The 23209-nt window shown below is 43.4% G+C and overlaps 1 protein-coding gene across 2 annotated transcripts; it reads right to left on the reverse strand.

Annotated features, from left to right (window-relative positions):
• Nucleotides 1-9987: 9987 nt before the first annotated feature.
• Nucleotides 9988-22663, reverse strand: NANP (N-acetylneuraminic acid phosphatase). 2 transcript variants are annotated; one of them, XM_007191850.2, is made up of 2 exons: nucleotides 22428-22637; nucleotides 9988-16541 (listed from the first exon to the last, which is right to left on the reverse strand). In XM_007191850.2, exons 1-2 carry the CDS (start codon nucleotides 22515-22517, stop codon nucleotides 15885-15887), a joined length of 747 nt encoding a protein of 248 aa, XP_007191912.1. In that variant the 5' UTR covers nucleotides 22518-22637; the 3' UTR covers nucleotides 9988-15884. The 2 variants fall into 2 exon arrangements, with proteins under 2 accessions (XP_007191912.1, XP_057385534.1); XM_057529551.1 differs by having other exon boundaries at nucleotides 16402-16541; nucleotides 21967-22663.
• Nucleotides 22664-23209: the final 546 nt, after the last annotated feature.

Genomic DNA, 23209 nt, shown 5'->3' on the forward strand with positions numbered 1-23209 from the left:
AGTTGATGGTATTAAATTCCCAGGGGTGCATGCTGCCAGAGTGAAGAATGTCTTTTCTCTAATGTCCCTTACTCTCTGCTTGGATTTTCACTCACCAGTTGGAGAATGAATTTGGGGTCAGATGATGCAAATCATAGTGCCATTTTACTGGCTGTTTGACTGTGGACCGGGTGGTCACTTAACCTCTAGCAGCTTCAGTTTCCTCATCTGTAAAATGGAAATCTATTGATAAAAAATAACCACCACACGGGGACTTCCCTGGTGGTCCAGTGGTTAAGACTCCGTGCTTCCACTGCAGGGGGCACAGGTTCAATCCCTGGTCGGGGAACTAAGATCCCACAAGCCGAGCAGTGCGGCCCAAACCAAACAAACCAACCACTGCACAAGCATGTACTAAGTTTAAAGGAGCTAATCAAAAATTTAAATGCCAGTGGGTAGGTCCTACCTGCCAGAGATTCTGATTTCATTTGCTCAGGAAAGAAACTTTGAGTCACTCTTGACTACCTCTCTTCTACCCTACATTCAATACATCATCACATCCATGTGGCTCTCCTACTTTAAAACTTTTTTTAAATTTTGAATTAGCATTAAATTTATAGAAAACTTGCAATAGTAGTATACAGAGTTTCCATATACTTCTCACCCAGGTTCCCCTACTATTAACATCTTACATAATCATGGTATAGTTATCAGAACCAGGAATTTAACATCAGTACATTACTGTTAACTGGAGACCTTATTCAAAAAATCAGAAATGGACTTCCCTGGTGGCGCAGTGGTTAAGAATCCGCCTGCCAATGCAGGGGACATGGGTTCGAGCCTTGGTCCGGGAAGATCCCACATGCCGCGGAGCAACTAAGCCTGTGTGCCACAACTACTGAGCCTGCACTCTAGAGCCTGCGAGCCACAACTACTGAGCCTGCATGCCACAACTACTGAAGCCCGCGTGCCTAGAACCAGTGCTATGCACCGCAATGAAGATTAGCCCCCGCTTGCCGAAACTAGAAAAAGCCTGCGTGCAGCAACGAAGACCCAATGCAGCCAAATAAATAAATAAATACATTAAAAAAAAATCAGAAATGTCTCCAAGGTATCTTGCTTAGGTGGAAGGTGAAGTTGCAGTGTTGCCCAACACTTTAGGGAGAAATTAGGTGCTCTGTTCTCACCATGACTTGCTAGTGGAACATTGACTGTAATTGTTTTATAAACTGAGTATTGTTTAAATTTAACCAGAGATGAGGCTCAGGGGTAGAATCCAGTGCCTTCATTTAGAAGCATATTATCTTGCCCATGGCCTGGATTTAGAAGAAAAACTGATGGCAGTAGGTCAGTAAATGAAGTTAGGAAAATTCTGTTGGGTTGTTTGTAAATCTTGTCCTATGAGAAATACTTTTAGTCTGTCTCTAGAGCATACTTGATGTCTGGAGAGACTAACGATGCAAGAGCAAGAACATTCAAGACATGGGGTGTGGGTGTCACCCCCCCCTTGAGATGTGAAAGAGAGAAGCCAGGCTCTAGAGTTCTGAAGACCACTCACAACATAAGATATGCCTTGGGATTTCCCTGGTGGTCCAGTAGTTAAGAATCTACCTTCCAACGCAGGGGCCGCGGGTTTGATCCCCGGTCAGAGAACTGGGATCCCACATGCCGCAGGGCGACTAAGCCCATGTGCTGCAATGAAGAGCCCGCGTGCCGCAACTAAGACCCGATGCAACCAAAAATAAATAAATACATTTTTTTTAATATTAAAAAAAAACATAAGATATGCCTTACCAGGTTACACTCAAAGCCCCCACCTCCCAAATGTTTCTCCTCCCATCTCTCTATGTGCTGTGACAAAATGACTTTCGTCTTCCCCCAAACATCCCGTAACCATGTATTCCTTTCCTCAAGGCCTTTGGTGACTCCACATTTACTAGATAGGGAATCCAGATTCATGTCCCTTGTCCAGGATCATTCAGACATCCCAGCCCACCTTTCCAACTTCTATCTCTTGCCTCATGAACCCCTGGCTCCAGCAAAGCCATGTACTGACTGCCTCCTGAGAGTGCCCTTGGCACTACTGCCTTCATGTTTGTGACAGGCAAGCCTCCTTTCTATCTGCTATTCATTGGTCGAGGTTGTGCTCCAGCCTGGCCACTTCAGAGAAAAACCCCCAGCACCGGCTGTCTGTCCCAGCCATTGAGTAATAGTCCTATTCTGCTTTGTGCCAATCGTTCTGGTGTCCTATTTATGTCACTATCTGAAGTTCCACTGGTAGGGCCTTCTTATTTGAGTCCCACCATATATATATATATGGTTTTTATTTTATTTTTGGCTGCGCTATGTGGCTTGCGGGATCTTAGTTCGCAGACCAGGATCGAACCCGTGCCCCTTGCAGTGGAAGCACAGAGTCCTAACCACTGGACCACCAGGGAATTCCGAATCCCAGCTAGATTATAAACTCCTACAGTCAGACACGATGATTTTTATGTCTTTACATCTCCCACAACACATTAGTAGAAAGCCTGGTAAGTGGTAGGGTTTATTATTTTATTGGATTCTCAGGTTGATTTTATGCTTCTGGCAATTGTCTCAATTAATGTTGAGTGGAAAAGCATAGTTTTTCTCTGTGATATAGATATCTTAATTTTTCTTAGATAACCTATCATGAAATTGCTATCTATGAATTCCAATGTCATGCAGGAAGTTGAGAATGGCCAGCAAACCCTTGAATGGCTATGCTTTGGCAAACAGCCACAAGACACTGCATTTGTTTTTATAGCATTAACTCACATAGATTTTTCATAGTCAGTTCAACTTAAAACAACAACAATCAGATGACTTAACAGAGAACTTTATCCTTTAATCCTTTTAAAGGATTTATCCTTGTAAAGGAAAGATTTGCCATATTCAGGTTCTTAGAACATTCCCTGGGAGTCATGGCTAAGCGCTGACCTCAGCACATTTGGAAAATATATTCATTTGTGGATATTGTTGCTTCATTACCCTTTGATGAGCCTTGATAACTCACATATGCCCAGATTAACTCAGTCTGATTATATCTAACCCTTGCAGTAAATTACACTTTCTTTTTCTTTTAATAAGAACTTATTATTTTGGAATAATTTTAGATTTATAGGGTAATTGCAGAGATGGTACAGAGAGTTCCCATATACCTCTCATGCAGTTTCCCTTAATATTAAGATCTTACATAACCATGGTACAATGATGAGAATTAGGAAATTAACTACTAATGACATGACTGTTAGCTAAACTCCAGACTTCACTGGGATTTCAGCAGCGTTTCCACTAATGTATGTTTTCTCTTCCAAGCTCCCATTCAGGATCTCAGATGGTATTTAGTCATCACGTGTCCTTAGTTTCTTCAGTTTCTCACATTTTCCTTGTTTTTCATGACAGTTGTGAGGAGCTCTGGTCAGGCATTTCATAGAATGTCCCTCAATTTAGTTGTGTCTGCTGTTTTCTCATGATTATACTGGTAATATAGGCTTTTGGGAAGAACACACAGAAGTGAAGTACCCTTCTCACAGCATCATATCAGGGGTACCTGACATCCTCCGAACATTATTGGTATTGTTAATCTTGATCATTTTGTTCAATCGGTGTCTGCCAGATCTTTCCACTGCAAAGTTTCAATTTTTCCTTTCCATACTCTGTTCTTTGGAAGCAAGTTACTATGTCAATCCTACACTCAAGAAGGGGAGGATCAAACTCTACCTCCTGGAGAGGGAAGTATTTACGTATTTTATTTAGAATTCTTTATAAGGAAGATCTGTTATTTATTTATTTGATCATTTATTTATATCAGTATGGGTTCATGTGTTATTTATTTTATACTCTTGGTTATAATCCAATGCTATGTTATTTATTTCATTGCTCAAATTATTCCAGCTTTGGCCATTGGGAGCTCTTTCAGATTAACTTCTGTGTCCCTTTGACAGGCCCCCATCTTTTGCTTTTGGAGCACTTCCTTAGTTTCTGGCACCATAAGATGTTCCAGACTCAGTTTATACTTTGCCTGCCCCAGCCCTAGTATCAGCCATGTCCCCAAGGAGCCCTGGTTCTTTGCACTGAAAAATGGTATTTAGAAACTAAAATCTAGATGAGGGTATGCTCACTGCTATTGGAGCTGTCACTGCTTCTAGGCACTCTCAGGACACAGCTTCAGGTAATATATGTATGTATAATGACCCGTGCATACTAACGTAATTACAAATTATCTATATCTATCTATCTATCTATCTATCTATCTATCTATCTATCTATCTATCTATCTATCATCTATCTATCTAGCGCAATTTACCTATTAAACTGAATATGAGTTCATACTGATGTCTCCTACTTAAAGGAAATTAAGGGACTTCCCTGGTGGTCCAGTGAGTAAGACTCTGCAATCCCAGTGCAGGGGGCCAGGGTTTGATCCCTGTTCAGGGAACTAGATTCCAAATGCCACAACTAAGAAGTCCACATGCTGCAACTAAGAAGTCTGCATGCTGCAGCTAAGAAGTCCGCATGCCACAACTAAAGATCCCGCATGCCACAATGAAGATCCCACATGCTGCAACTAAGACCCAGTGCAACCAAAATAAATAAATAAATAAATAAATAAATAAATTTTAAAAAGTAAATTAAATTTAAATTAAATAAAAGTAAATAAACTGAGGTGATTCTAATGCCTTAGCAGCCTATGTAAACAAACCAAAACCTAAGCCTGAAATGCCTCAAGGTTAAGAAATCAACACCTAAGGACAACCAATCACAAACGGCCAACCAGGCTTTCCCAAATAAGGCAACCACTTAACACTATAGCCAATCAAATAATTTTCTTGCTTTGCTTCCACATCTTCTCTATAAAAGTCTTTCCCCAGCTCTTGTCAGTGGAGCGCTCCTACCACTTCCAGTTTGGTGATGCCTGATTTGAATCAATTTTTGCTCAAATAAACTTAAAAATTTTAATATACCTCAGTTTATCTTTTAACAACAGTTAAGTCAAAGTATAGATATACTTATCATCTTGAATCAAAATGCTGTTGACAGAAGAACATGTTTTAGAAATTACTCCAGTTTGAAGGTGTTAAAGTAACCAGATTAGGCCCAAGATGGAGTCGCTCATGCTAAGCCCCACATCAGCAAACCAAAACTTAACTAAGGCTCAGCTCTCCCAGGAAAGGAAGGCCTGGGTCCACCAATCACACTTCCCTGCCCGGCACAAGTTACCTGAGCTGCTCCAAGACTGCCCTTTGCTCCACAGAAGGAAGGAACCCTACTTAGCCAATCAGCAAATGCCCAGGATAACTTCCTTGTTCCCACTCACTTTGGTCTATAAAAATCTCCCCCCTTGTACAACCCTTCGGAGCCCCTTTCTATCTGCTGGATTGGATGCTGCCTGATTTATGAATCACTTTAAAGCCAATAAAATCATTAAATTTACTCAATTGAATTTTAAAGATCTTTAATTTCTAGAGAAAAAGGTAAAGGAAGTAATTGAGAAATGAGGGAATCTAAGATGTTCTTGCTATGGGATTTTTTTCTTTTATTCCTGGAATTTTCTCATTTAGAATAAAGTTTCCCTTTAAAGGCATGTATGATTGCCTACAGTCAAGGCTCTTCAGGACCCAGAACCCTGGGTTAGTTCTGGCTCCTGAAGAGTTTAGATTGCACCCCAGTGGAGTAAAGCCCCAAGCCCCAAGGGTCCACTGGACAGAACACCCAGAAGTGGTCCAGGGCCTCTGGGCTGTTGTCTTGGCCGGGAATCACTGAGAGCCCACAGTCCTGTTCACACATTGGGGCTTTCACAACAGAGGGAATATACTGAAAGTTTCCATGAAGTATCCCACATGCTTCAAGCCTGTGAGCTCCACGAGAACAGAGCTGGGCTCCTTTGTTTCCCTGCTGTGGACTCAGTGCCCAGGGCACCCCACTGCACGCACACACACACCTGGTGTGTGTGCACTGCTCACATGTTCGCTGGCTGAATGATACAATAACCAAGTCTTGCAAGTCTAACAGCTATTACCTCCTGTATTAATCTGTCCAGGATGCCGTTAACAAAATATCACAGACTGGGTGACTTAAATAACAGGAATTTATTGTCTCACTATTATGGGAGGCTGGAAGTACAAGATCAAGGTGTTGGCAGGGTTGGTGTCTCCTGAGGCCTCTCTCCTTGGCTTGTAGATGGCTGTCCTCTCCCTGTGTCCTCATGTGGCCTTTCCTCTGAGGGCATGCATGTCCCTGCTTCTTCTTATAAAGATATCAGTCCTATCGGATTAAGGGTGCACTCTTATGACCTCATTTAACCTGAATCACCTCTGTTTTATTTTTAATATTTATTTATTTGGTTGTGCCGGGTCTTAGTTGCAGCATGTGGGATCTTTGTTGCCGTGGGCAGGATCTTTAGTTGCAGCATGTGGGATCCAGTTCCCTGACCAGAGACCGAACCCAGGCCCCCTGCATCGGGAGCGCAGAGTCTTAGCCTCTGGACCACCAGGGAAGTCCCCTGAATCACCTCTTTAAAGACCCTGTCTCCACATAGTCACATTAGGGGTTACGGCTTCAACATGTGAAATTTGGGGAGACACAATGCAGTGCAGACACCTCTCGTCACCTGCAGGTCCCTCACCCTCCTTCTCCTTACATACGTAATTCCTTCTCTTCTCTCTCCATGGACCCACTTTCTCTTTTTCTGTGGTTTTGCTTGATTTGCTCTTTTAAGTGTTCACTCAAGAGAGTGGAATGTGCTGAGTTCACAATCCTGGGGCCCGTGGTTTCGCCTCAGACCTGTTTTGCTTGGCTTGACGATCAGGGCCCTCCTGCGGGTCACCCCCTTCTGGGCTTGCTACAGTCCACACCACCTCTGTGCCCTCGCCCCGGCCCCCTTGGCTCCTCCTCAGGCTGGTCTGGCCCCCATGGGCATTCATGAGTGGAATCCCCAAACTAGACCCTCTCAGTCCCAAGTTGTAAGAAGAATCTGACGTGCACAGTTGGGCTCACTTGGTGGCTGCCGACCGCCCCACCCACCCCCAGCCAGAGAAGTTCGGAGAAGAGGCCAAGGACAGGAGTCCCTGTAAGAAGGAGCTTTGGGGGTTCAGAGGCAAAGACTGGCAAAGAAATAATTGGCATCCCTGGTCCACATCTTAAAGGAGATTCCCAGCCTTTCTCTCTCTGCGTCTGTCTCTCTCACCCAGGAATGTTTTAACCCAGTAAAGGAACCATTTCTTTCTCACGTTGTTCTTATTCGGTCACCACACACACACTGTTAACGCTACAGCACGACACACACACACACCCCATTAGTCATACCCTGCACCACCTACACACCCCACTACACACAAGCCCACTACACAGATACCCCACTAGGCAAACGCATACTCACTACTCACACCCCCACCTGCAACCTCTCTCCTCACACAACCCCAAAACATACACACCCCAGCACTCACATGATTCCACCAAGCACCTCCCACTACACATACCTCACTACTCACACACCCCACTGATAAGCACTCCACTGCACGTACGACTCACACACATATACTGCAGTACTCAGCACACACAGTACTCACACACACTCCTACCCCAGTTACCAATGCTTACACACAGCCTACTACATACACACAAAACCCCCTGCACACACACCCCACTACTCACATATACACATGAACACAGCCCACTGCACCCATACGCCTCACACACCCATGCACACTCACCCACACAACACTCTGTAGTCACTCCCCATCACTCACACACACCCCACTACACACAGACCTCACTATGCACACGTATCTACACCTTCTACATATATGTATACACTATATATATGCAACCCACTTCACGTGTATGCACCTCTACACACAGACACGTACACTTTCACTCCACTAGTCATACCCCCATATCCACACACACTCATCTGTCCCATTACACACATGCACACAAACCCATAAGCTCATACACACAACTTTTACCCCTCCTTTTCTAAAATGTTGGTGACAATGCTCTCCCCACCCCTGAGCCTCATAGCCAGGACTGTCCTTCCTACCTGTCCAAATTTCATTTGTAACCATTCCCTGCTGAGATCCCTTTCTTCAGCCAGGCTGATCACTTCCCTTCTTTGGAGACTGTGAACTCCTCCTGATTGCTTAGCGTTCAGTGCCTGGCACTCAGGAGGGGTCCAATAACTTTGTGTTGAACTGAATTCTCTCTGTACATGTTCTCTCCTTTCTTTGCCCCAATCAAATATTTACATCCTTCAAGGGGACTTCCCTGGCGGTCCAGTGGTTAAGACTCCATGCTTCCAATGCAGGGGGTGCGGGTTCGATCCTTGGTCAGGGAACTAAGATCCCACATGCTGCAGAGCACGGCCAAATATTTTACATCTGTCAATACCCAGCTCACATCTCAATGAAGCCACCTTACGGTAGCTCCCTTATTTGATATTCTGTTAGGAAGTGCTCATCTGGGAATTCCCTGGTGGTTAGGATGCTGCGCTTTCACTGCTGAGGGCCCAGGTTCAATCCCTGGTCAGGGAAATAAGATCCCGCAAGCTGCTCGGCCAAAAATATAAAAAACAAAGGAAGTGTTCGTCTATTTTGCACTATACTCCTTCTTCCTTATGTACCAGGATATTAAAATTGAAACTGTGATCTAAGTCAGTAGATATTAGACACCAAAGTGAGTGTGAGACTCTCTGAAGAGTTTTCAAGGTAATTAGTCAAGAACTTGTTTCCTGATTTTTGGGCTCCCTCACCCATTTCACAAACATAAGAGTTGAGAAAGCAGAGATGGAGGTGGAAGGGAATTTATGGGGTTTCTTTGGAGAGAGCTACTGCAGCCCGTCCCATCACCTTGGGGAGTGGCAGAGGAACTATCTCCTTGACCTCAAACTTAAAGAGTGGGATCCAACGATAAAACTCAGAGAGGCAGGTTGACATGCACTTGCTGCAGAAAGCATGCAAGTTCAAGGGTCCTAGCAGGGTCGTCAGCACAGTGGAGGGATGTGGGTGGGAGTATAACTCCATTCTCATGAATGGTGGGGCAAGGACATAGGAAAGAGGCTGATCTGGACCCACGCAGAGTCCTTCTCATCCCAGGAGGGCTGCCTGAGAGAGAAAGGGGATCCCACTGGTGAGGGTCAGTGGTGAAAAGGCCTACCAGATAACCAGGGCCGGGGGGGCAGCCCGCTGGAGAAGGGGCCCAGGAGCAGCAGCTGGAGACCAGCAGGGGCCTCCAGAGGCCCTGGCAGTGCCCACAAGGTAGTCATGTGAGAAAATCTGTTGGGCCTGCAGGCCTCGGAGCCAACTCAGGACGGTGGCAGGCTCCAGCTAAGCGACAACCACGCTGTCCACACACCATCCTCCCCCCCAACCCCGCAGCCCCCAGCCTGCTCTTGACCAAATACAGCAGTGTGGACTCATCTGTGAGGCTGGACATTCTTCATGTCTGAGTTTCCATCTGGTCTTTGTCCACTGGCAGGGAGAAAGCTTCGCCCCCGAGTCCATGTTAAAGGAACGATAGGTGACAGGGACGTTTCATTTTGATTACATCCCAATGTCATCCTTGCTCAGCATGCTGGTTACAGGCATGTTTCTTAAGTTCTTTAGTTTTTATGTCTGACTACCTGGTGTTTCAAACGTGGCGCCTGCATTTTCTTTCATCTGCCACACTATCTGACCCTTGACTGGGGAGTTAGCACTGGGCAAGCAGGGAATCTGGCAGAGCTGGGGGAGGGGGACTGGATGTGGGCCCCCTCTCATGCTGTGGTAGACGGGCTGTCTCACCAGCTGCGGTGTGTACCCAGTGTACCGACTGTTCTTACTTTGGCTCCATGTTGTTTATCATTCTTTAAGGGAGGAGTCAACCCACTGAATTTCCACAAACTTTGCTCATTCCAAGGAGTTAAATGTAACAACAGCGCTGTTTTCAGAGGAGCACTGTAAATATCTTATTTCAATGACATCTGCTGGACACTCAGTGAAGCACCATATGTGTGATTTTCAAAGTGTATTTTGCCAACTATTATTTTATTTACTTTATTATGTTTTCAAGCACAGATTTCAAACTTGGGAGATGTACAAAAAGATAAAACACACATCTCTAATTATTAGGAACTCAGCAAGTATAATATGGGTGATATAAACCAACAAATAAACCGTCATAAAATTTAACTTTTAAATCATCATTTAAAATTGTACAATTTAGGGGCATTAGTACATTCACAATGCTGTGAAACCATCACCACTATCTAGTTCTAGAAAATTTTCATCACCCCAGAAAGAAACTCTGTATCCATAATGCCGTTGCTCTTCATTCCCGTTTCAGTAAATTAAGTCATTTATCATCTGTCACTTTAAAAAAGCTTGGGTTGAGGATCTTTTCCATAGGTCAGGCAGAGGCCCAGAAAAAAAAAAATCATGACATCTTCCAAGAAATCCATGGAAATAACTGTATTGTCAATGTCACATATGTGAAGACTGGTTAAAAAAATATGCTTTGACCCATCAAGGTCATGTGACTTTTCTGTACTTTTTTTTTTTTTGGCCACATTGTGAGGCTTGCAGGATCTTTGTTCCCTGACCAGGGACTGAACCCAGGCCCCAGCAGTGAAAGCACCAAGTCCTAACCACTGGACCACCAGGGAATCCCCTGTACTGTTAAACTTCATTGTAAAAGTATAAATTGAATGTACTGCACTCAGAAGGATTTTATTATAAAGAAATCTGAGTTTACGTCTTAGAAGTGATTATAGGAACAGAGTTGCCAATCAAAATAAATACCTATGTACAAGCAATGTTGAAAATTCAGAAACACAGAACATAAGGAGACCCACCATCATGATGAAAGTCAGAGAAGGAATGCTGTATACAAGAATATAGAGAATAAGGAAGTTGGGGAAAAGATCTTAAGAAATAAGCTGCATATATAATTTTAAAGAAAAAGCTGTGGGCATGCTGTAAATCTCCACTTCAAATGAGCAGCCTTTCTCCAGCTGTGGGTAGTGACTATGAGGCACAGGCACTTGACCTACATTGAACACAGACTAGAAAAGAACAGCTTCCACAATAAAGGCGAAAGAAGGAAGTACCCATTTAATATTGCTTCTACCCCAAACCCAATGGAAACTATCATAAAGGAATTTAAACACACACACCAGACAAACAGGCACTGACAACAAAACTGTGGAAGGCAGAAAGCATGTGGACAAGTGGCAAAGTAGTTAGTAGATTCAAGAAAGCTGAGTCTAAACCAGCTTTTCTAAACGCTGAGAAATCATGAGGTGCACAGTGACTCCTCCAAAGATTCAGGCACTGATACCACCAGATACCTCAGTCCTGAAGGAGAAGAGGGAGCTGAGTTAAGGAGGATGGGGTAAAAGGTGTTCCAAATACAAATGGAGGGAATTCCCTGGCGGTCCAGCGGTTAGGACTCGGCACTCTCACTGCCGGGGCCCCGGGTTTGATCCCTGGTTGGGGAACTAACATCCCGAAAGCCGCACGGCGTGGCCAAAAGAAAAAAGAAAAAGAGAGAAAACATGCAAATACAAATAGATCCCTAGACCCGTGCCCCCTCCAACCTGAAGTCCTCATTCAACAGAAGTCACAATGCTTCTATGGAAAGAGTAAAACAGAGGGTCTCTAGACTGGGAGAGAGCACACACAACTGGGCTCAGGTACAACCAGAACAGGGATTAAGTGACCATATGCCTCTCCCCCCACCACACACCTCCTTCCCACTCAGCTCCCAGGTGCTGACATCAGACCTCTACCCTCAGTCAGGAGTCAGAGATTCTGTGCTAGGGAGCTAGACCAAGAGGAAAGACCTTCAGACACTGACCCCAGGGGTTCTTCATATAACTGCCTACCCAGATACCCTATAGAAAAGGAACCTCTGAGTTTACAAGACCCAGCCACTCATGCAGAGCTTCCAATCAGCATTTCCATCCTTTCTCTTGTAATAAACATGGTTCACTGGGCATTTAAGGAAAGCCTCTAAGGGGAACAAATAGACCCAAATAAACAGATCAGAGCAACATGGAAGATACAGTGGATTCCGTGGATTCTTCAAAAACTTTAAAAAAATTTTTGAGAGGTAATATTCCACTCAAAACAAAAATGTCAATCAGGGCCTGCATGCCGCAGCTACTGAGCCCATGTGCTGCAACTACTGAAGCCCTTGCGCCTAGAGCCCGTGCTCTGCAACAAGAAGCCGCCGCAATGAGAAGCCTGTGCACTGCAATGAAGAGTAGCCGCCGCTCGCCACAACTAGAGAAAGCCCGTGCGCAACGAAGCCCCAACACAGCCAAAAAAAAAAAAAAAAAAAAACATTAAGAAGGAACATTTATGTAAATCAACTATACTACTCCAATAAAAATTTTTTTAAAAAAAGGGAAGGAACATTTAGAAAATCGAAGAAACTTGGATATTGAAATACATGATGCCAGGCAGGAAAAAAAATTCAATAGGATTGAAAGGTAAAGTTGAAGAAACTTTCCAAAAAGCATTATAGAACAAAATAAGAAATGGAAAAATAGGAGAGAAAAGAAAAGAAAGTGGAAGATCAGTAGAAGAGGTCCAACATCCGAATAGCAGGAGTTCCAGGAAAAGGAAGCGGGAAACACAGTGGCGAAGCAATTATCAATTAAGTAATTACATTTTTCCAGGACTAAGAACATAAGGTTTTGTTTGGAAAGGTTCAAGAGTGCCAAGAGCAGAGGATGAAAGCATAACAAGATACATCATTATGGACCACAGGGGAAAAACCAAAGTTCTAAGAGCTTCAAGAGAAAAAGAAAATTGTCACTTAAAGTGGCTGCTAGACCACAGAGCAATGCCTTTGAAATTCTGAATGATATCCAACTACATGCTGTTAAACTATCAATGATGGGAGAAGAGAATAAAGGCATTTTCAGACACTTAAGATCTGAATATTTTTACCTCTCACATTTATAGGGAAACTACTCAAGGATGCATGCCATCAAAGGGGGAACAAATCAAAAAAGGGAATACACAGGGCACAGGACATCCAACCTAAGAGGCAAAGGGAATCTCCAGGATGGTGATAGGTACCAGAAGAGGGCAATTAGACTGGGGCAGGAGCAAGGGTTTCACAGCTGTACTGACCTCAAAGTGAACAACTGGCCCAGTAAAAGCCAATGGAACCATCACCTTTATCAACAACAGTGGATGGCTGAGATCAAAGATGTATGCTCCTAACATGAACGACTCACAGAAGCTTCATGACTTTTTAAATCAGTTTCTTAGCAAGATCATTGCCTCCTAAAACTGAAAAGCAGGAATAAAAACCTGCCTGAATCAGAGGAATTCTATATACTCATACCTACCTATATACACAGATACACAGGAAACTGCTGACAGCAGAGGCCTTTAGGGCAGGCGGGTTGCTGGAAAAGAGATGAGACGGACTTTTTGCTATTCACGTTTTCACTCTTTGACTTGTGTACCACAAATACTTGTACTTGTACAAGTACCACAAGTACTTGTTCAAAAATGAAAAAAATATATTCCCCAATTTAAAAAATGATGGAATGAAAAAAACCTGAGCATCGTGCACAGCAAGGAAGTAGTTTTGTTAAATATATATTTAACATACACACACTGATATTAACTAAATGTTCACTATAAATGTGTTTAATGGGTTGTGACAGAAAATGTTTCCTATTGTGGGTTGCAAAGAAATCTGAAAGTGCTAAACCAAGTACCTCTGTAACTAAGAAACCTGTCTTTCCCACAATATTCACAATTGCTGGGTCCTGGGCACCACCATTCCTAAGATGTTCATGCACCAGTGGGTGGACATGTGTATGGAACCAGAAAACATCCATCACTGTGTCAGTGTTCCAGGGGCAGTGTCCACTCGTGTCTACTCTAGGCCTTCCTCTGTAATGAGTGTTTGGGAAAGCCTCTGGACAACTGAGAATTTATGGCTTTCTAGGAGTATGGGAAACTATGAAAAACAAAATATTATTCTAAAACAAAAACATTATTAATAAAATAGGTCTATTCCAAGATTTCTTAATATCTTCTGTAACATTCCACTCAGAAGGCAGAAAACCACAAAGTTCTTCCCTAAGGAAAAGTGCAAATGGAATGTAATATTACATTACAAAAAACTCAATTATTTCATTCCCCGCCAGATCACTTTTGCTGACCAACTGCTCACATAACATCCTAGGAGATCTGCTGCCATGATCTGGGAGCAATGAGCCTTCTCAGTGAGCACAGTGAACGCGCTGTGTCTAGACCCATCCCGTGGGTGAGCTGAAAGGACAAGCTCTCAGCATCATGCTCAGCCCACTGGAGAAATCATGCACACAACTATTTTCCTGTCAACATCCTCCAACTTAACAATTTTCAAATAGCTACGATATAATTGAGGTCACATGGACACCGTACCTGGAAGAGCTATACACAAACATTCCCTGTCCACAAATGTTCAGCTTCAGAGCGAACAGTCAAGGGCACAATCACAGTTTTAAAAATTAAGAGTGAGAAGTGCAACAGGCACATGCACAATGGCAGAGAATCCTGTTCTTCATAGAATACTTGAAGGAGCCCTAGCTAAATACACCCCAACTACCGAACATCTTACACTAGTAGTTTCCTATACAAAAGTTAAAAAAAAACACCCTACCAAAAAACAACCCTAATCATTATTTCTTTTTTCCTTAATTAACCATTTTACTCTAAGTTTGGCTGATGAAATCATGAGACTTTCTGGCCTAATGGTCTTGAGAAATTTTTCTAGTTGCAAGATGCCTCCCTATGGAATTTTAATTACTAAGCTCAAAGCAAACTCTGAAATGGATATAGAAATTTGTGAAACAATGACATAGTTCCCAAAATTTGAAAAACAGGAGACTTAAGGCAGATGGTAACACCAAAAAGAGCCAGTCAACTATTAAAATGGCACTCCGGAAATGGTTCATAGCAAAACCTAATTTTCTATTAGTTTTCATCATATGGGTGAAACTATCCAGTCAGCAGACAACAGATGGGGGGCAGCATGATTAGGCCACACCAAGGCAACTCCCAGGAAAGTGACTTCTGGGGCCATGTGGTTTGCACTCATCCACAGCAAGACAGACTGGTCCCTCAACCTCACTGCGTACCTGGGAAAAGATTAGTAAAAGTACTTCCATAAGAGGCAAAGACTAACAGGAACCTATAAGCTCACCCTGGAAAGATGTGAAAATGTAATGGAAAAGGAGCACCATATGCTGATTTTAACAGCTTTTTTACTGGAGGAATTTATTGGTCATGTACACACCATAGGAAAATTATCCCCCCCACGCCCCAAAGGTAATGCAGAAAAATTAGATTCATAAGAGAAGTATACGTTCAAAGTAGGCAAAAATATGGTGCATGTTTTTGAAACAGAAAATATGAAAATAATTTCACTGTGAAATGCCTTGATTTGCAAGTGAGTTGGTACTTATAATAACCAGATCCAACTGCTCTAATAAATCTCTAGTATATATGTTTTAGAATATCTGTTTTTTAAAAAATACCTATTGTTAAGCCAAAACATAAAATCTGTATTTGTGCATCAATGTATAAGTTATCCTCCTTGGTATCTTCATAGATCCAAGATGCTAAGAGATGAACAAAATAATTTTTAAAAAAATCTCAAGCCACAGAGTAACAAATATACTTCCTCAAGTCTTCTGGGTTACACTACTAAACATAAGTTGTAATAACGTACTCTGGATTTTCAGATATAAATACCAGTCAACGGTTGGTTGGCCATTACATGACAAGTATGATTATCCTTAGAACTGGGTCATAGTATATAGAATGCCTTAACTTTTCTTAGTTCAAACCCTGTAATTTGACCCTAAAACTCGTAAGCATACCCTTTTTTGTGCTTTAAGCAGACACACTGACTTTGCGGTCTATACTTTGTAAGACAGCAGGTAACTCTAGCACAGAAGAAACTATATAATGCGGCCTGGGGGATGGCTTCAACGGCACCATTCCATTTTTATTTATCCAGACTGTTGCCCTCAGCCCTGCATTGAGGCCTCCTTGTATATCGGTTTCTAGTGTGTCACCAACCATCACACAGTCCCCAGGCTGTACTCCAAGGAGATCACAGGAGTAATAAAATATGGAAGGTGCCGGTTTCTCCTCTTTCTGCTCTCCACCTACAACAATAGCGTCAAAATAGGACTGACAGGCACAAGCCTTGATCTTCTCCCTCTGGGTCTGTTGTTCTCCATTTGTTAATAAAAGTAGGCGGACCTCCTTTCGAAGTTCAGTGAGCATGGCTTTGACATCTTCTGCTAGTGTCATATGCTGTAAACGTGTAGATTTCCACAGGAAATAACATTCTTCAGCTAATGTCCTATTGGCCGCACCACCTTTTGTTTCCTGGATTGCTTCTTCCCAGTGTGAAGTCCTGAGGTCAGTAATGCAGCTTTTAGAAGGATGAAAACATTCCTTGCTGAGTTTAACTTGAACTTTGTTACAGATGATTTCAGCTTCTTCTTTGTAATGGTATTTTGATTGTAAGAGCTTTATCACCTAAATAAAGGAAAATAACTCCATCAACATACTTCATGTCTTTAATACTCATGCTGTGAGCCTATAAACCCAGAGCACAGAAAGATTCTAACTCCACTCCTCTGTCTTAGGGAAGCTCTATTACCACACCATTTCTGTTGGGAATTGGTCTTATTTTTAAAGAACACAAGAGTGAAGGTTTCCCAACCTTTCTAGACAACTCATTCATATTTTTTTACCAATTTTTTCTAAGAAGATTCTTTATATATATGTATAGCTAATAAAAATCCCTCATTTGTCAGTTTAAGTCTACCACCTTTCATTCTGGTCATGAAGACATGAAAATAAAACTGTGCTTATATTTAGTAAAACATAAATTTTCTAACAACCGATATTTAGACTCTTCCCAGAAATAACGCTAGTTCACCTAACCTTTCCTCATCTATATCCATTTTACGTTCTGAAGGCCTAAATTAACCACCATATAAAAGGGGACCTAATTCTATACTTTTAAAAACAGGTATATGTAGCTCTAATGGAATCAAGCATGTTCTGTGACCTCAGCAGTTTAATGACAGTGCTTCTTCCAAACTTAGGATTCCAGATAAAAAACTTCAAGTAGTTCTGAGTCTCCCTCTTTGTCACACTGGTTCTGAATCCCTTATCATAATCCTTCTTATGTTCCCACAGCTCTTTATCTTGACTTTTTATTAGATTAGGTTCTTATCCCTTTGGCCTATCTTCTAACACTTACCAAGACGCTAATGCGGCAAAGCATTATGCCCAGTACTCACATACATTATTTCTAATCTTTCCTACAACTCTGCAAGGGAATTTCCTTTCTGAGATGAGGGAATGGAAGTTTAGAACTGATAAATAACTTGCCCCAGCTGAGATTTAAGCCCATACTTGCCTAACTCCACAGGCCACATGCTTGCCTTTATACTATGTATTTGGCACTGGAGACTGGACCCTTTGTCCTCATGAACTTATCTGGTGGGGAAAATAACCACCACAAATGCTGGGTTGAGTGCCTTGACAGTCACACAAAAAACTGGAAATAAAATGTAAGGAGCAACCCCAGAGTTGTTGGGTAAGGAGGGCAGAGGAAGGAACATTTAAACCAAGGCGTTACCAAGCCCAAAGGTGGGGATGGGAGGAGGATAAAATCATTCTAGACAGAAGGAACAGCACAAAGACACAGTACTTGGAATTGTGTGAACTGGGAAAGGCAAGAAGCTGAGTTCAGCCACAATGGAAGGCAAATGAGGGCGAGTGCTAGAGATGAGGCTGGGTAGGCTGTAGCTACCGAAATTCCCTTGGCACACCTTACGCCCATACATGCCAAAGGCTTCATACTGCAGGTGCTTGGGCTTCTCTGTCTGGGAGCTTTATCTCGCCATAGGGGCACCCATGCACATAGGCTGGAGCCAGAGTATAGCCCAAGGAGCAGGTCTCAACCAATAAGAAGCAGATATTGGTGGGTTGCCCCTTGGAAGGGACAAGTAAAGTATGTCTACATGTGTCTCCCAGAGTCCCCAACCGTTCACACAGTTCCCTGCTCATGAACACAGCCTGTATTAGATTCCTTCCCTTCCCTGTCTGACTCCACCACCCCCTACACTGCTTCCTAGGGTCACCTTCCAAGTGAACTGCTTGCACTTGAAGCTGCCTGTCCCAGGGACATCTGGGAAAGTCGATCATGCCAAGGCAATTTTGGATCTTTGAGGATGAGGGCAATTCACACAGCTGGGGCTAAAGATTTTCTGTTGTTGAAGTGAAGCAGTCAAAGTCAAGTTAAATTGTGTTACCCTAAACTCTATAGGGAATAAATGATCTGCTACTCACACCAGACACTCAATTCACCTACTGAAAAGGGGAAAGAGCTGAATAGACACATTCTTCCTCCAGAGTATAAAAACCACACCAAAGGTAAAGGAAATATTTTTCAGGCTATTTGTGTTAATCACAAAACATAATAGTTAAGAAAAGTCTTACTAGTCGGAGAAAAATAAACCAGCCCTAAGAATTTTAGGTGAAGGGAAAACTTTGAAATTTCTTGCTTTATAAAGTTAAATTTCAATGAACAAATCAAGCCTTTTCAATCTCCATAGTTATGTCACCATCTTTTCTAGCAATGTCAACTGAATTACTCCTGAGCTATGACTGAAGGTCACTATACAGTTTTAGCAACGCTACTGCTACACAATAAAAGGACACAGGCCTCTAGGACTCCACAGTACTTGCGATTCAACAGGAACTGGCTCACAGTTCATAAATGAAAGCTCCCAATAAAGATCCAGTTTCCTATAAACTGCAATTGGCAGTTTGTTAAGCACATTCTTGGGATCTGAAAAAGCAGATTAGCTCACCTTAAAGGGGAGATTCTTGTAGAGGTATATTGCTCCCAAGTTTCAAAACTGCTTCCCATTACATTCCCTGAATTAACTTTGCCATTTTGTCACACAGAAACTAATTACATATTCATTTGGAACAACAAGTGGCATTTTAATAATATTAACAGCTTTGGGAAAGATGTTTATCAGTCATTCACATATTAATATTAGTTCAAACAGAAATAATACCTAAGGTGAATTAGTCCACATTACTGGTGCAAACTCTCCTAACACCTGCACTGAGAGAATGGGAGTCTAAATTTAATTGGGGATGGAAGGAAAAGATCTCTAATTTAGAGGTGTGATGACATTTTGCATAAGGGTAAGTCAGGCCTGAAAAGGCTTCTGAGTAGAATGAGCCCACTAGGCACGTACAGGCCTGAAGAAGGGAGAGTTAAGATAGTGAGAGAGGGGAGATCAATTTCTAGACACAATATAAACTCAAATTCCATCTACTTCAAAACTCTATTTAAGGCTCTATCTCAACACATACAAAAAGGAAACTCTGTTCTACCTCCTACTTTCTGGACCCAGACTTAAAATACCGTTAGTACTAGTGTTTACCTGTGATTTAAAAAGACTTTTTGAAAAAAAAAAAAGACTTTTTGAGGGCCAGTGTGGGAACCATGTAACACATATGACAAAGATATGAAGTGGCTGAATTCTAAATAAAACTGTTTTAAAAAATACATGCTCACAAAACATGATGGCTGCATACAGACTAACAATTCAAGCAGCCCTCCTGTTATTTTTAGTTCAAGTCTTTGTTCAAACATCATCTACTCTATGTGGCCTAATCTGACCAACCTATTTTAAAAATGCAATTCGTTCTCCCCTCCACTTTTTCTGACACACATAAATAAAAGCACATTTATTATGTTCACTGTCATACCCATTAGAAAGCAAACTCAAAAATGCAGAAATCTTTTTTGCTTTGTTCTCCGAGAAACCCCAATTTTCTGGAGGAGGCTTCCTCTTGAGTAGTGACACTGAAAGACAGGCCTGAAGAGGGTGGAAATAGCTTTCCCAGATGATTTAAAAATAAATTAAAGCTGATAGCCAATATTTTGTAATAACTGTAAATGGAAAGTAACCTTTAAAAATTGTATATAAAAAAAAAAGAGGCTGAAAAAAGAAGAAAAAATTAAAGCTGATATATAGTCAGTATATGACTCCTTTTCCTCAAGCCCAAGGCAATGGCTGGACCTTTCCCCCTTCCTCCTTTCATAAATCATTCAGAGTGATTCAGAAAGCTGGCATGTTACTTTTGAATAGGCTAACATTTGTGGCTGTTGTATTCTTATGGGATAAAGCAATACTAGATACTCGTATACTTAATTCTGCACATTTCATAGGATATTTATAAAGCAAATGGTAACAGAACCAAGTCTGGAGAACTGGACTTTTATCCATCCATTCAACATTCACCCTGTGTCAAACACAACGTGATGAATAAGACAGTTTGTTCCCTCTTTAGAAGCTCACTATTTAGCTGTGGGCATGTGAGTTGGAATGTGGAGGATGAACTGGACATGGTAAGCCTGACATCAAGACCATAGTAACAGTCTAGATGAGAGACAAGTCCAGCTTTAACTAAGACAAGGGCAGGGGGGATGTGCAGGAGAGGACAGACTTGGTGACAGAGTGGACGGTGGTATAATTCTGGAACACTGGACTGTAGGTACTTCCCATGCATTACATTAAACCTACCTGATAGGGTTTTTGAGAACTAATTTCACTATTCAAATATCACTATTTAAAGATTTGAGACTTAGAGCAGTTAACTAACTTGTTCGGGTGCTTTCAGCTAGGTATTGGGAGAGCTGTGATTCAAACTCAACTGTCTAATTTTAAAGCCTAAACTCTTGGCCTGTAGCAAGGATTGGAATAAAACAAGAACTTAATGACAACACACTGGACTTGGCCTGCCAAAAACACACAGGTAAATATGTACAGTTTGCAGCTAGAGATACTGGAGACAATATAGCAGGGGATGGTGCCCCTGAGGTCAAGATCAAAGGCATGAAGATGGAAGGGACAGTCAACAGTGTATAATGCTTCGGTAAAGTCATTAAGACAGACTTAAAATGTCCAGGATTCTGGCAATTTGGGAGGTGCCTATAGATGGTGAGCTTATTTCATTCTAGTGGCAAAAACAAAACAAAAAAACCCACTACAGTGGTTTTGGGAATACACAGGAAGTAGAAACATGGAGATAATGGTATAGATTTCTCTTGAAAAACATGGCTGTCAAGAGAGGTAATGTCTTGTGGAGAAAGAAGGGTCCAAGGGAAGCGTTCTTTTTAAAGTACTGGACATTTTAAAAGATTCTGCATGAATTATTCACATTTGCTTATTTTTTTTAAGCTCAAAAATGGACATAGGTTTGCTGCCCTTTTTTTATTTTTTGCAATAATTGTATAAAATAATCGTTAACATTTTTCCAATGCATATTTTGGAGAAGCATTCTGCTAAATTGTTATACACATTATCTCAATTAATTCCCCCAAACAGTCTTTTAAAGTTGGCCCTAGTGTCGTACTATAATACAGATGAGAAACTGAGGCACTGAGTTGAATTATTTGCCCGAGATCTCAGAGAAAACTGTGGAGCCAAGATTCAAACCCAAGAAATGTGCAAGCTGACTATATATGATTAAACATTATTATATTGCTTATGGAGTATCATAAGAGAGTGGAAAGACATCTTTATCAAATCAACAAATAAAAATAGAGCATTGGACAGATCCGAAAACGCAGCAGGAGTGGAATGCACCAAGAAAGAGGATGAAGAGGCTGAAGATCCAGGGAGACACAACCTAACTAATGAAGCATGAAGAGGACGGGGCACTCAGGGCTGTAAGGATTAGCTTCTGAAAGTGGGTTTTTCAGATATGGCAATCCTTAGTTTTCTCTTTAAAGCTGAATGCAGACGAAAAAAAGCAGGGGTGGCTTCGGGTCTTGAACAGCACGGGAAAGGTCTGAAAGAGCATCAGTAGGTACAGAAAGGGGAGGATGCGGCGGAGCAAGGCCTCGTGAAAGTAAACCTACTGAGGATCACACCCACGGCAGGAACACCTGCGGAGAAAACTCCCTCGAGTCGATAAAGTCCAGGATCAAAGGTCCAACGAAGAGCACGCGGTGGGAGACCATCCTCCCGCGGTCAGTCCCGGAGAGCCGGGTGCCCGCTCGTCCCGGCAGGTCCAAACCTGTCCCGGCAGAAAGCCAGGCGCCTGGCGCGCGGCCGCCTTTCTGTGCGGAGGCGACTCTGCCCTCGTGGCAGTTTGGCGACATCCTTCCGGGAGCCCGAGCGCTGGGAGCGCCCTCAGGTCGCAGCCTGCCCGCTCTCTGAGCGGGGCCGCCGCCGCGGGCCGGCACGAGGGGCCTCCGGGACCAGGAGCGCCGGCGCGGAGGGAGCCGACAGGGCAGTGGGCCGGTGGCCCAAGGGGGCGAGAGAGCGCGCGGGGCGGAGCGCCGGGCTCGCCGGAGGGAAGCGGTAGCCGGAACGTTACCTCCAACATGCCCTTCCGACTCGCCCCGGCCGTGTCGATGAGCGTGTTGTCCAAGTCGAAGAAGACTGCCCGCACCCGGCTCAGCCCCATGCCGCCGCCGCCTGCGCGACGCGCCAAGTCTCAGCCGCGCGGGCGGCTGCGCGAAACGGGCCGGCGGACGGGAAATACCGGGGCGGAGCCGCGAGGCCGCCGGACCCTTGCGCACCGGCGGGGAACTCCCGCGAGATGTCCCCATACCTGAGCGCCGCGGAATAGCGAGGTCCCGCGAGACTCCGGAGTCGTGGTCCTAGGGAGGGCTTGGGACTCGTCCCCGTCACGGTGCGAGGGGTTGTCTGAGTCGCTGACGTGTAGGGGGTGGTCGGAAGCGCGGCTTCCTTCTTGATGCCTCTCTGTGCTTACTTCTTTTCTCATTTTGCCCTCCTTGCGTGAGGAGGACGTCGTGACTGTCCGCGGGAGGTTTTCTGCGCCTCGTGGCGACCGGGAGGAGACGGAACAAGGGGCTTTTCCGGTCGGACCGGGTGTCCTGGCCCGCGCAGCGCCGGCGGCTTCCGAGCGTGGCCGGGTCGGGGGTGTGTGTGTGTGGTTACGAGTCTGCGGCCCCGCTGGATGGCAGGAGACGACTCAGAGCTGGGGGACGTGTTGGAAAGGTGTAACCTGGATTTTGAAGCCGTTGTTTGACGGCTCTGCCTGAAGACCGAGGGCTCCGTAGTGTCTGCCCGATGTTTTGTCCACCTTGATTTGATGGCTTTTCCTGAAGCCTTGCATTTTCCGGTCGCTGGGTG

Source organism: Balaenoptera acutorostrata, chromosome 15, assembly GCF_949987535.1.
Source record: "Balaenoptera acutorostrata chromosome 15, mBalAcu1.1, whole genome shotgun sequence".
In the NCBI taxonomy this organism is placed as follows: Eukaryota; Metazoa; Chordata; class Mammalia; order Artiodactyla; family Balaenopteridae; genus Balaenoptera; species Balaenoptera acutorostrata.